Source organism: Fistularia commersonii, chromosome 15 (genome assembly GCF_037954325.1).
Source record: "Fistularia commersonii isolate RoL2024-O1a breed Wild chromosome 15, RoL_Fcom_v1.0, whole genome shotgun sequence".
NCBI classification, from domain to species: Eukaryota; Metazoa; Chordata; class Actinopteri; order Syngnathiformes; family Fistulariidae; genus Fistularia; species Fistularia commersonii.
Window position 1 is genome coordinate 2,884,142 of NC_141298.1, and position 13,273 is coordinate 2,897,414.

The 13,273-nt window shown below is 38.8% G+C and overlaps 1 protein-coding gene across 3 annotated transcripts; it reads right to left on the reverse strand.

The window, feature by feature from the left end:
- Positions 1-7,803: 7,803 nt before the first annotated feature.
- LOC147226239 (neurogenic differentiation factor 6-B-like) lies at positions 7,804-12,338 on the reverse strand. Of its 3 annotated transcripts, none has more exons than XM_086160493.1 (2): positions 12,089-12,338; positions 7,804-11,614 (listed from the first exon to the last, which is right to left on the reverse strand). In XM_086160493.1, the coding sequence occupies exon 2, from the start codon at positions 11,612-11,614 to the stop codon at positions 10,685-10,687; it is 930 nt and encodes a 309-aa protein (XP_086016619.1). In that variant the 5' UTR covers positions 12,089-12,338; the 3' UTR covers positions 7,804-10,684. The 3 variants fall into 3 exon arrangements, with proteins under 3 accessions (XP_086016619.1, XP_086016618.1, XP_086016620.1); XM_086160492.1 differs by lacking the exon at positions 12,089-12,338 and adding an exon at positions 12,009-12,063; XM_086160494.1 differs by lacking the exon at positions 12,089-12,338 and adding an exon at positions 11,836-11,862.
- Between the last annotated feature and the right edge of the window lie 935 nt (positions 12,339-13,273).

The window sequence follows — 13,273 nt, forward strand, 5'->3', positions numbered from 1 at the left end:
GAAAGTTGACATGGAGTGCGGGGTTTTCCAAGAAAAATGTACCATTTCTTATGTGTTCGTTGAGGCTAATAACAAAAATCCAACAAAATGCATAGAGAACTGAAAAGACAGAACTGAGGCATGGTGATGTTGAAATTTCACATACATTTCTTAATTAATCTCAGGTCTTTCTTAATGTATTCTTTGTGAAGTTACAGTTCATTACATATAACGAATTTTATAATTTTACTGCTCTCCTTTACACTAAAACAAAGGAAACATTTGGACTCATTTTAACTTCTGGGTAATTACACTATGATTTTGCTGGTCTGGCACACTTGACATCAAATTAGGCTGTATGTTGCCCCCAGTATGTTGCCCAAAATGAGTTTGACACCACTTAGATCCTGAGATAGATGATCAATATGCGGTCATATTTCAATCAGGTAAGCTGAAAGTTTACTTATTTATTTGTTTGTTTATATTTGTTCGTTTGTTTTTATTTTTTTATTTATTTCCATGTGTTTGTTCTCTGTCTAACAAACAGATCATACTGGATCGGTTGAGGCTCGGGTTAACATTGCCGCCATTGGTACCAATGACCTACAGGGTACGAATTGAAACGGGGCTACTTCAGGTCAAAGAAGGAGAGGATCGAGGCGTGTTCAGAAGTAGAGACAGAAGAGGAAAGGCAAGAGTCTGGGACTGAGAGTAGGGACTTTGAATATTGGGCCTATGACAGGAAAGGGTAGAGAGTTGGTCGACATGATGCAGAGAAGGAAAATGGATATACTGTGTGTCCAGGAGACCGGGTGGAAAAGTAGTAAGGCTAGAAACTTAGGAGCAGGCATTAAGTTGTACTATCATGGTACTGACAAGAAAAGTAAGGACTTATCTTGAAAGAGGAGTTTGTTAGAAACATTCTGGAGGTGAAAATAATGTCAGATAGACTTAGGCATCTGAAACTGGAAATTGAAGGTGTGATGCTCAATGTAATGAGGGGCTATGCCCCGCAGATGGGATGTGAGTTTGAGGAGAAGTTCTGGAATGAGTTAGATGAAGGGATGCAGAATATCCCCAGGGATGGTAATTGGTACAGACTTCAATATTGCCTGCATGTTGGTGCAGGCAATAGAGGGGATGAAGAAGTGGGTAGATTTGGTATCCAGGATAGGAACACAGAGGGACAGATGGTGGTAGACTTTGCAAAAAGGATGGAAATGGCTGTAGTTAACACTTTTTTTTCCAGAAGACAGGAACAAAGTGTTATTTATAAGAGTGGAGGTAGGAGCACACAGGTAGACTACAGCTTGTACAGACGTGGTAACCTGAAAGAGATCAGTGACTGCAAAGTAGTGGTAGGTGAGAGTGTAGCCAGACAGAATAGGATGTTTTTTTTTTGTGGGATGACTCTGGTAACAAGGAAGATCAAGAGGACAAAGGCCGACCAGAGGAAAAAGTGGTGGAAAAAGATTTATGGATGTAGTGAGAGAGGATTTGAAGGTAGTCGGTGTGAGAGAGGAGGATACGGATAATAGGGTTAGATGGAGAAGGTTGATTTGGGAAAAGGGAAAACCCAAAAGGAGAAGAAGATGTATATATTCATTTCATACTCATATTTATTTTTTATTTCACTTATTTATATATGCATTTGTTCATTAACTCAATTATTTTTTAAATAATTATTACACTGCAATTGATTTTTTTAAAACTCTGACAAAAGTAGGCTCTCACTTCATATCTTCAAATGCCCCAGGAGCAGAAGTTCTCAAACTTTTAAGGATCCAACATCCAAAATCAAGAAGCGTGTGGTGCACAAACAAACTACCCATATGGAAATCGTTTGACTCACGCTACTCAGGGAGAGATCCAGCGAAACATTGTTCACGGAGCAGTTGGGTGCTTATTGAGCAGAAAGTCATTTTCTTCTGTAAAAAATAGAACTACAGCATTAAAAGTTAAAAGTAATTCAATCAGGCTGAGGAAACTTAAAATGTGCGTCTGTCTGTCTGAGTCAGTTGTTGCAAAAGAAATAAATTTTTAAATACTGAATAGCCAAAACAATAATAGAAATTACATGATTGAACAAGTTGAATTGAAATCTTACCTGCAACATGAATACAGGACACATTCCTAGATTCATGATGTGTTTTAAAAGAGTGAAAAAAAAATATTCTAGGTGTCATTATGCATTTTTAATGGTCACAAATGCTCTAAAGTTGAAATAAGCAAACACATGCAGTTTTTTTCAGTTTGACAGATCGGAGCTCAATGTGGGCGCCCTTCTGTCTCGACCGGTTACTTAGAAAGAGAGAGACATATGAATAGAAAGCAAATGTATGATGTAATTAACTCTTACGAATAATAAATAGTGCTGACATTAACATGTTAATAGCTGATACAATACATATCAGCTTGCTTAAATGTGCATTAAAGAAATAACAGTGGCGGACACCCAGCAGATCCGCTGTAGCAGACCAAGCTATGGCTCCTGCGAACCTGTGAAATGAAAGGTCGGGGAAGAGTATCTTCATTTTATTTTAACATATTCATCATTGAATTGAGCAAAGTTTGGGACCATTTTCAATTTTTTTAAACATTTGAAACACAATATTAGTTTTCTCCTTTGTTTAGTGCCCTGAGTTAAACATGGCCATCTTTAAGATTTGAAGTGTCATTGTTTCAGATTTAAGGCTGCGCAGGATTTTTTTTTTTGGCCATGCAAATATCATCCCTTCACTTAATGATGTGCAGATGACAATTCTCTTTGTATGAGATGTTTCAAAACCAGCCTTACACATCCCACACTGACTACTGTTATGGGTCGAGCTCTGAATGTTTACACTTGCTGCACCCCTGCCATAAACATGCATAAACCAAGGGTATCCATTTGTTCAGGTTAAAGATGTATAATGCCGGGTGTGAGTGACACAATCGGCACAATCGAAGAAGGCCAAGGGTGGGGTTTAACAACAACATTTTATGTCTACTTTCACCCTCCTGATCAAAAAAGTAAATTGAATTATTATGCTCCATCCTTCATGGAACTGTCTGTTGGATAGCAGGGCCACAGAGAAATGAAGCCACCACCACGTCCACCATGTGTCTGAGTGATGGCGCTTGATGCCATCTGTCCAATCTTTCATTTGCATTCCCAACACCTGCATTCCTGTTCACTCCGCTCGCAGCCTGATCTGGTCTGCGTGCTCTATTTTTCTCCTTCTTTTGTCCTTGTGAAAGTTGGGTCGAGATCGGCTTTATTTTGGAGGATAAATTTTGAAGCTATATATCGGTTTATCACGTTTACATTTGCAAACTGACAGTGATTTTCTAAGGGTAACCTTTGTTTTCAGCGTTAACAAAAGCTGTTTCAGGTTACAATGGAAAGTGACATATAGTTCTCTGCTTTCATCAAATCCATTTACCGCATTGTTTTTAAAGCATTGTTCCAAGAAGACGAGACAACAATAAAAAAAAACTAATATTCTTTCTGTATTCTCCGAAGCTACGCAGAAAAAAAGAAATGAATAAATATAGCCTACTGTTCTCTCCAGCTGGTGTTATTTTCTCTACAATGACACTTTGTTGGAATCTGACCAAATGCCGACCATGGTCTGTCAATGTGCACAAATCAATCACCCTCCCCACCCACGCGCGTATGTGGATGGACCACCAATTTGGCAAAGGCAGCAGTGGACAGATTAAACTAAGGTCATGCTTAAGAGAGGAAAATAAGTAAAGAGTTACAACAAGTTGAGACTTGTGTGGCACAGAGAAAAAGGACTTTTGCTGTTATCAGTAGACTTTTCTCAATGTCAATTAATTGTTTGGCTTTTGGTATAAAAGAATTCCAATATCAGGTACTCAACATAGATAAGTGTGTCCATCCCATGACTGGGAGCATTTGGAAAAAATGGTTAACTGTCTTTCTATTCAATCATTTTACAGTTATGCATTAGTCATTTAATTTTTTTTTTTTTTTTCCTTATTTTCAGAAAATGTTTTGGAATGGATTTCTCCTCCTTGTGCAATTTTCATTCACATTTTTGATGTGATGAAGTACCAGTGCACACACTGGACTAAACTGAAAATTATCAGTTAGAGGTAAAATAAGTGAATAAATAAATAAACAATGATATTTTGATGAGCAATAACTTCCACTGAGGAAATATGTAAAAAAGATTTTGGCTTATTTTTTTATTAATTTAATTTTCTTCCATTTGCTATTTGATATCCTCCTGACATTTTTATATAATAATAATAATAAAATAATAATAATAACAATAATAATAATGATTATATTTCCTTTTATTCTTTTTTGTTTCTTACACATCTTGCTCTCCCACAGGAATCTGCAGATCCAAGATACTTGCTGACTGCCAACACGCCATTTGGTCTTTATGTGGGCTGCAAGTCTGTGCGCGTGTTCCCACTTGGCATTGTGCAGCATTTCACCCACTCAGATGAATATCAATGTCAGGTAGAAAGAGCCTTCCAGGACTCCTAGCCTAGCTTAGCACAAAGACTGACAGCGGTAGGATCCTGTAGCCTGGCGCGGTTCTGGGCTGGTGGCACGTGGGTAACATGAAATCCACAAAAGAAGCAAACCTCAGCTAAGGGATGTAGGCATCAATTTACCATGTCAAAATAACAACCAGCATTTAGTCATGCCTCCTGGTAACAAGGTTTATTGGTAAGTAGCTCTATTTGTAAAAAAAAATCACTATTATTTTTGGGGATGTGGGTTCACAAAAATATTTGGAGATGCCGGTACTGAGTTAAACATTTTCTTCAGCAAAAAAATAAAACATTTGAGTGCAAATCATGCAAAAATTACATTACATTCTTGCAATATCTATGATATCTAATGACTTTTTTTTCCACTCATGTTGGATCACGAGCCTGTCAGTTGAGCATTAACATAAGATATCTTGGGGCTTTTCAGTTAACGACTTATCCAGTCAATGATCCCAAGGCCTCTAGAAATAAGGATATTGGAATATTTTAATGGGGCTCAACATAAATACCCCTTTTTATATGAAACCGGGGGAAGAAGAAACTAATGGTTTTTTTGGAGACGCTGATGGGATCATTAGTGGTTAGAGGGTTCCAGAGTTAGCTGGTAATATAAATGGCCCTCAGTGGATGATGCACTATTCCAAATAGCCCTTAATGTGGCTCTGATTAACCCGAGTCAAGAACAGACAAACTTCATGTAATTTGTCCAGCTAGGATCAGTTCATCCATATTTAATATGCAGCGCTCTCATCTCAGCTTATAGGCGTGCAGATAGATGAGCTCAACTACAGTACATGCACTTGTTGCGGCACAGGACTTCAAATCTCTCTAACGCTCATTGAAGTGAAACGCCTCCTGCGGTTTTTAGTAGGATGTTATTTAGGAGGAGATCGGACAATACTTGATGATGGGCAGAAAGTAAGAGTGTTCTATCTAACGCCCCAAGAGAAAAACTTCTTCATCTATCAGCGTTTTCTTCAGATAAACTGTCATGAGAATAACTAGCAGACAACATGGCGTTAATCCCTCCTCTCTCCCCGCCAAACAATAGCATTCAGAAAGAAACTTTACACATAGTTAGACCACAACCATATTACTACGTGGAAATTGATTCCCTGACTGCTGATTTCAACTGGAATTTTAGCGCACTTTAATTAAAACCAACAACAAAAGGAATGGCACCATGCTGTCAACTGTTAGAATATATAAAACAGTTGGAAAAATATGCATAATTTCATCTTTCTCTGTGTATTTTTCCCTTACTGCTTACCCTGCTTTCAAGGTCCTGGGAACACTGGATGCTATTTCAGCTGTCATTGGGCAAGAGGAAGGGTTTACCCTGGAAAAGTCGATTGCAGGTCCACAGAGGATAGAGATATAAAACTATTCTTTCTATCATTCATGTTCTGTCATTGTCACCTGAACACGGAGGAAATCCATTTATATAATCCCATTTACTACTGTGGTCTAAATGTTTTCATGAATAGGATATGCAGGTAATTGTTTTGTTTTGTTTTGTTTTGTTTTGTTTTGTTTTGTTTTGTTTTGTTTTGTTTTGTTTTGTTTTGTTTTGTTTTGTTTTGTTTTGTTTTGTTTTGTTTTGTTTTGTTTTGTTTTGTTTTGTTTTGGTTTGTTTTGGTTTGTTTTGTTTTGGTTTGTTTTGGTTTGTTTTGTTTTGGTTTGGTTTGGTTTGGTTTGGTTTATTTGGTTGGTTTGGCCTATTTACAATGTTAAAATGTACATATTTAGTGTAAAATTAAGCACAAAATTGTTACAATTAAATTCAATATCCATGCTGATCCATCTCTCTGTTAGAGGCAAACCAGAGTTGGAAAAGTTTCAAAATACCTTTTGTCGTGACACACTCTTTCATTCAGGCGCAGTTTTCTGTATCCGATCATCTGTGTCAGTCATTTCCGTTGCTATGGCAGCCACACAGGCAGGGGGAGTGGGTAAGAAAACATATCCCAGAAATACTCTTGTTGGAAACACCGGTTAAAAAGTGTTTGTCAACCAGATTGGTTCAGTGTATTGGAAGCACGTGCCTTTTCCCCCGCTGGCCATGAAGATGCAAATCATGTGAATGAATGTCAGGTGAATACATTGGATGTATGACCAATTACCTTGGCCCTGATCTGAGTCCTAGAAATATTTAACTTCTCATAAAGGATTAGAAATACTCAGCTTGGAGTCCAAACAATCATTGCAAAGTCACACACGGTCCGTGGTCAATTCCCAGCGGATTCCCTCCTAAACCGTCAGCAAACACCCGACAAAACAAAGTGTGGAATAGAGCCAGTTGTAGAAAGAGTCGAGACTGTCAGGAGTCGGGGGAGAGGCCACGGGATGGATGCCAAAGGAACGCCGGTTTAAAATGAAAAATGATTCGGTCGATTCCACAGGGCCGACCTCGGTTGAAGTATCACCTGCACCCATCCCTCACAAGGGCGGGCGTTCTAAAGGGGCTTAGCATCTTAAAGCCTCTAATTAAAACAAGGATCCCTCCGCTGGGTTCCACCCAAGCCTTCTCATCCAAAAGCTGATTATTAGGAATTTAATGGGGACATTGTGTGTCCCACACCATCTGCTTGTGGGACTTGTGGCTCAATGTTGAAAGCAGTGAAAAGGCAATGAAAATACAGAAAAAAAAAAACACTTTTGGTACATGAAAGGGTAGATTTTATATATTCCTAAGTAAATTAAAAAGAAGTAGAGCTACTTTTTTGTCACAAAATGAGGTGTGGAAAAGCTTAGCTCTGTTAAATCTGGATTATAGAATAAGGAGTCTCATTTTGTTTTACTTGTCTTGGCATCTCGGAATAAACCAAGATTGTTGTTTTTACTGTTGGACTTATCTAACATGTGACATGTGAATTGATCCCTCATTACAATGTAAATGGGGATAAAATCCTAAAATTACAACACATGTGAGGTAATTCAACACCAGTTAAAATATAGTATTTGGAGGCAGAGGGAGATAGGTGTGATTTTCAAAAACAAAGACATTATTTTGTGTGATTCTTATTCAACAATGATAATAATAACATGAAACATAAAAATAACACGAATAATAGTTTTATATGTTTACGTACATATATTCATACAAACATACATAGTATATAGATATTATATACATAATACAATTTGTATTGTATTTGAGATTTTTTTTTTCATATTTAATATTTTTGTCATTCTAACGAAAGTATGAATTAGAGTAATGTATTGGCTCGTGAAATATCAGAAGATCACGTGCATAAAAAAATATAGATTAATATTTTTCATGTATATTAAATCAGAATAGTGACTATCAACAAATTGGTTTTGAGTTGGCATGTGGTTTATGCCCCCTTTTTGTTCCGGAGAACAGTGAGGAAAAAGTAAATAGACAGCAAATCATCATCATCTCCCACTGTTCTGTCAGTAAGTTGGCAAAAATGAACACATTTGAATCAAATTTCATGATTATTAGTTATTTTCCCATGATAATAGACTCAAGCTGATCTTACATGAGAAATAAGATATAATTTCCCCTGCTTTGATCAATGAAATATGCAGGACATCAATTCTAAAATCTGTTTGTACAGCAAATAAAAAGGAATTTAGAAACCTGGTTAATTAACAGAAAGTGGAGAAAATTCAAGAAATACACACCGAATATATGTTGTAGATAAATCTGTCAGGATGATGAATGGATGGTTCCCCTGAACAGCAAAAGCAGGAGTGGGAAGTTTTTAGGTTTTCTGAGCCGACTCCACCCTCCATCTGTGTATCTGTGAAGCATTCTTATAAGATTACTCTAAAATTGGGTTGTTCGGTTTCTATTAATCACTATTCAAATTTTCAGGTTTTTCAAATTTTGAAACGATCATGAAATAGGCTATGAATAAAATATCTGAAATAAAATAACAACAGCAGGGCTCGCTAATGTTTTTGGGAGTGATATTTAATATTTTTCTTTCCCCGGTGCAAAAAAAAAAGATGATTTAGTAACAGGTTCAGTCGAGGGTGCGGATCTTTCTGACACGTTGCTGCTAATGCTGTCATCAATTGCTTTGAAAGGTGTGTGTTCTGAGGTGCAACCTTTCACACTGGCAGCGTGAAAATGACACAGGAAAAGAAGCTGTACAGCTCAAATATTATCGCAGCAATCGACAGAGGATCTATGCACACAATCTGCTGACAAAACTAAAAATGATGTTGGCAACTACACCCAGCACTGGACCATTTTTACCTTTATATTCACTAACTCTCCATTTAAATAGCACATGCTAAAATGCAATGTTTGAATTTCCTCTGCATCTCTCATTCACCGCCCTTTACTGTCCAGTTACGCATTTATTTGTTTTATGTTCCTACTTGGCTACTTATGTCTCTTCTCTGTTATTAACAACTTGTTATACTACTTTTCACTCACTACATACAGCAATTAAAAAAAATCATTGTTGAGGGAAACAACGATCCTTACTGTGCAAATGACAATAAGCACTTTGGTCATGTTTATGAAGCTTAAACATGACAAATTTTTATCTTTACTAATGTGTTGACACATTATTACATAAGTACATTTGTTCATTAACACACAAAGATACAGACAAACCTCTGTGCTTGTGTGTTTTTTGTTTCTATTTGTCACTTCAAATGAAATGCATTAAGAGAGCCATCGCCATTTTTTTCACCAAAGTGATCAAAAGGTTAGCTCAAATTACAAATAACAAGTTATATAACTAACCTTATAACTGGAAAAAAAAGGGAAAACAGAATGGAATGAAAAGTTGCCAGAAATCAAAATCATACAATGCTTTTATATTATTTGACGTAAAAAAAAAAAATTTACAAAACAGCAACTATCCACGTATTTACTCTGGTCTCATATTTATTTCAACCATTTCACACTTACTTCATTTGGAATGTTCTGTTGTGCCCAACAACAAATTATAGTTTATAGGTATGATTATAGTTCCATATTACATTGAGATGGGTGCCCTCATTTACACTGTAGCAGTGTGAAAAAAATATATACAAACTTAAAAAAAAAACCCTCAGTATTTAAACCCTTATATAAAACAGAATTAATATCAGATTCAACAAAACAAGTCAACATCTATGTACAACATCTAAAAAAAACACACAAAACATCAGATGATACAAGCTGAAAATAAAGGTTTCAATGTTTTTGAGGACAAATAAAAAGGAACTTTTTCCGTACATTATTCCAGGTTGCAATTAAAAACTGTGAAACTTCCCAGGACTCGATTCTTAATGATGCTCAGGCCATGGAAACGAAACCACAGTCTTCCTGAAATTTGGATTTTTACACAAGACCTCAAAAAGGAACCATGCAGCAGACGATGCTCCAGCCTCGAGAGTGAGGGCTTGGTGCACAGAGATGAAGAGGAACGGCAGCAGTTGAAATTGTGAAAAAGTGCATTTCACTCAGCTGGCAGCAGAGTGATTATCTAAAGGCAAGCCGATATCACAATAATTAATCAATTCATTAAATCTGTGGAGTTCATCTTTTCGTTTCTTATCTTATCGTTCAAAAGTCCAAGCAGCAACAACACGTCAGCCAAAGGAAACGCCATGCATCTCGGGGACCAAACACCTCCCTGATGCGAAAATTAGGATTTTTGCCGCATTTGCTACTCTCACAAGGGAAAAAAAAGAAAAAGTTTTTTTTTTAAAAAGTGTATAAAATAAATTAGTAAATATGGATCAATGATAGTTATAGATTATTAATAACCGATGGAGCAAATGCATTGTAACAATAAACAACGAAGGTCGAGATGATCAAAACCTTACACATTGCAGGAGTTGACAGGACCGTGGAATTGTGAGAAACCTCTCGATTCCTCTGTATGTGCGGTACATGCGGAGAAATTGACAATAAAGCTGATTTTGACTATTTTGATTCAAAATCTGAAACTGACAGCCTTCTATTGCATAGTAAAATTTTGTTCATTGTATATCAGGTTATACTAAGCATAAACGTTTAATTAAATAGTTAGCCAAAAAACACATCTGCTTGTGAGTGTGTGTGTGTATGTGCGTCACATGGAGTGTTTATTATCAGGTATTTAAATCACCTGTGTGTGTCCCGAAACAATTATTCATTCGGAGATCATGTCAGGTTACCCCAAAATAGTCACCCTTAAAAAACAGTCATTTTCATCAGTCATTATGTGTTTTATTAGTTATGGAAAGGCTTATTTAGCTCCTCCTGCACCTGATAGAACTGGTCCCGGAGATGGATCCCATACGGGCCAATGTCCACAGCTGGCCCCTGGCTGATAGAGCAGTAGCGCAGGCCGTAATGGCAGCTCCGGAAGTCCCCCGATTCCTCGTGTTTCAGGGAAAAAATGCCATTAAAGTTTACGGGAGGACTCAGCGTCACCGTGTCCAGTGGGCTGGAGCGGTCCGGCGAGGGGCTGTCATACAGAGCCTCGTAGGGGCCGCAGAGGGAACCGAAGGGTCGCGCGGGTCTCCCTGGATCGGCCGAGGAGGAGCCCACGGGCTCAGCTCTGGGGTGGGGGAAGGCCGCCGCGTAGAGGGAAAATGACTCCCCGCCAGATTCCTCTGCGATGCTGTGCGCATTCAGCTGCAGACATCCCGCCACCAGATTGGTAGTGGGCTGAGAGAGACCCTTACACAGGGTCTGCACAAAAGACAGCAGGTCTGGCCTTTTCCCCGTGCTCAGGATTTCGCTCAGAGCCCAGATGTAGTTTTTGGCCAATCGCAACGTCTCGATTTTGGACAGTTTCTGGGTCTTTGAGTAGCAGGGGACCACTTTCCTCAGGCTGTCCAGCGCATTGTTCAGCCCGTGCATCCGGTTTCTTTCGCGAGCGTTGGCCTCGATGCGCCGCAGACGAACCCGATCTTGCCGGGCCTGGCTGGGGTGCTTCTTTCGAGAACCCCTTCTCCTCAAATCTCCCACCTCCGCTTCTGCGTCCTCATCCCAGCGGCTCTCTCCGTCCTCCATCGAGTCTTGGACGGCTCCGTCCGGCTCCGGCTTCACGGACTTGATCAAGTGGTTGGCGGCCCAGCTGGTCCTGAACGTGGTGCCGGTCCGATTGGACGACGGCTGGTCGAATGGCAAAGTCAACATGTTGACCTGCAGCATCTGTGGGGAAAAATTGAATTCATATCAGTGTGAGGCCTCAATACACACACATATACATGCAAACTTTCTAAATAGGACAGAATTCTGAATAATCACACACATTTTGTCCTGATAGTGGTTAAAAAGATTTTCTCTATTAATGTAAGTATTACAGTATTGATGCATAACAGAATTGCAAAGATATAATTATGACATAAATGAAATTGGTAAAAGTAACTCACAAATAAATTAATAAATTATCACATGCAAAGCATCCGTATAACTGTAAAACATAAGCATGGATGCAAAAAAAGGAACACAGGTGATCTAAAGATCTAAAATTATATCACAATTCCAACGGCCAGTCGCAGTTAACAACAATAGGTCCAGTTATTAGTTAATCAGAGAAGTCCACCTCACACAGCAGTAGACAAATCATGGATAGTTTTTATGTAAATGTCGGTCTGTTAATGGATGATATGATGAGCTTCTCACCCAGTTTGGTGTTAAATTCCAGTCCTCCCTCTCCTCTCCTCTGTCTCTCTTCTTCTTCCAGCAGTAAAGACATTGATGCCATCTGCTGCTGACGTCACAGGCAGGGGCCGGGGATGTTCCCTCCACGGGTCGATGTCTCTCTTTCTCTCTCTCTCACTTTCTCTCTCTCTCTCTTTCTCTGTCTCTCCCTCTCTGTAAATTTCTCTATCATTCCCAGTGCACCCAGTCTGGCTTCCAACACAGGGATGCGCTGCCAGTCTGCATCTCGGGAGATTGTTTTTGAAAATCAAATTGTGAATAATGTGACTCGTGCAATAGCACGATGTGAGGAAGGAATGCTGCTGCTGGACAGGTTCATATTTATCAATATTTAATCTTCAAATGCAAGCACAAACCATTTTGGAGGATACATCCAAACCACAAGTCTCCCATAATGGGTCTGGGGACCCCTCAAAATTAGGAAATAAGCGTTTGATAAAATGTGCAAGGTTGACATTGAGGTAATCAATAAACTGAAGACGGCATACACATGCAAAGATGTGTATGCCATCGATTAAAACCCTGGATGTAAAACCCGGATCAGAAAATACACAGATATATATGTATATGTGTGTGTGTGTGTGTGAGTGAGTGTGTGTGTTTTTGTGTATCTATACCTCTTCACACACATACACATACACACACACACACACACACACACACACATGTGTAAGGAATAAGGATAGATAGATACATACATATATATGGGTATACCCTTGAGATACCCTTTTGGTCAAGCGGGCAGTAGGACATTAGGTAGGATGAAGACTGAAGAGGAGATGCTATGGACAGAGTTAGAGAAAACATGAAGTTAGCAGTTGTGAATGTAGAGGATGCAGACAATGGAGTTCACTGGAGGCTGGTGAATTCGCCTAAGTGAAGAAGAAGAAGCAGGATACTGGGGAGGATGAATTATATCTTTTCCCGACATATATGAGCGCTGTCATTACCGCTGTTTGCACCTCCATGCAGTGCAATCCTTTCAGTACCTGAGTGTGTCTGAGGATGTCGTTTTCAGAATCTTCATTTGAGATTCCTGCTACCGTGCTCTGTAACAGCGATCAATATTCGAGTCAAGTCGAGTTAGATTTCATGTGTGTGGCAGCAAATCACAACGCACTTCTCTCATGACACTTTCCATGTAGG

Bases quoted from the DNA above. Each gene is read 5' to 3' on its own strand.
- LOC147226239 (XM_086160492.1), bottom strand. From the start codon at position 12,032: ATGATTTGTCTACTGCTGTGTGAG. The intron at 11,615-12,008 runs GTGGACTTCTCT...TTTTCCCCACAG, and splicing joins TTTGTCTACTGCTGTGTGAG to ATGCTGCAGGTCAACATGTT.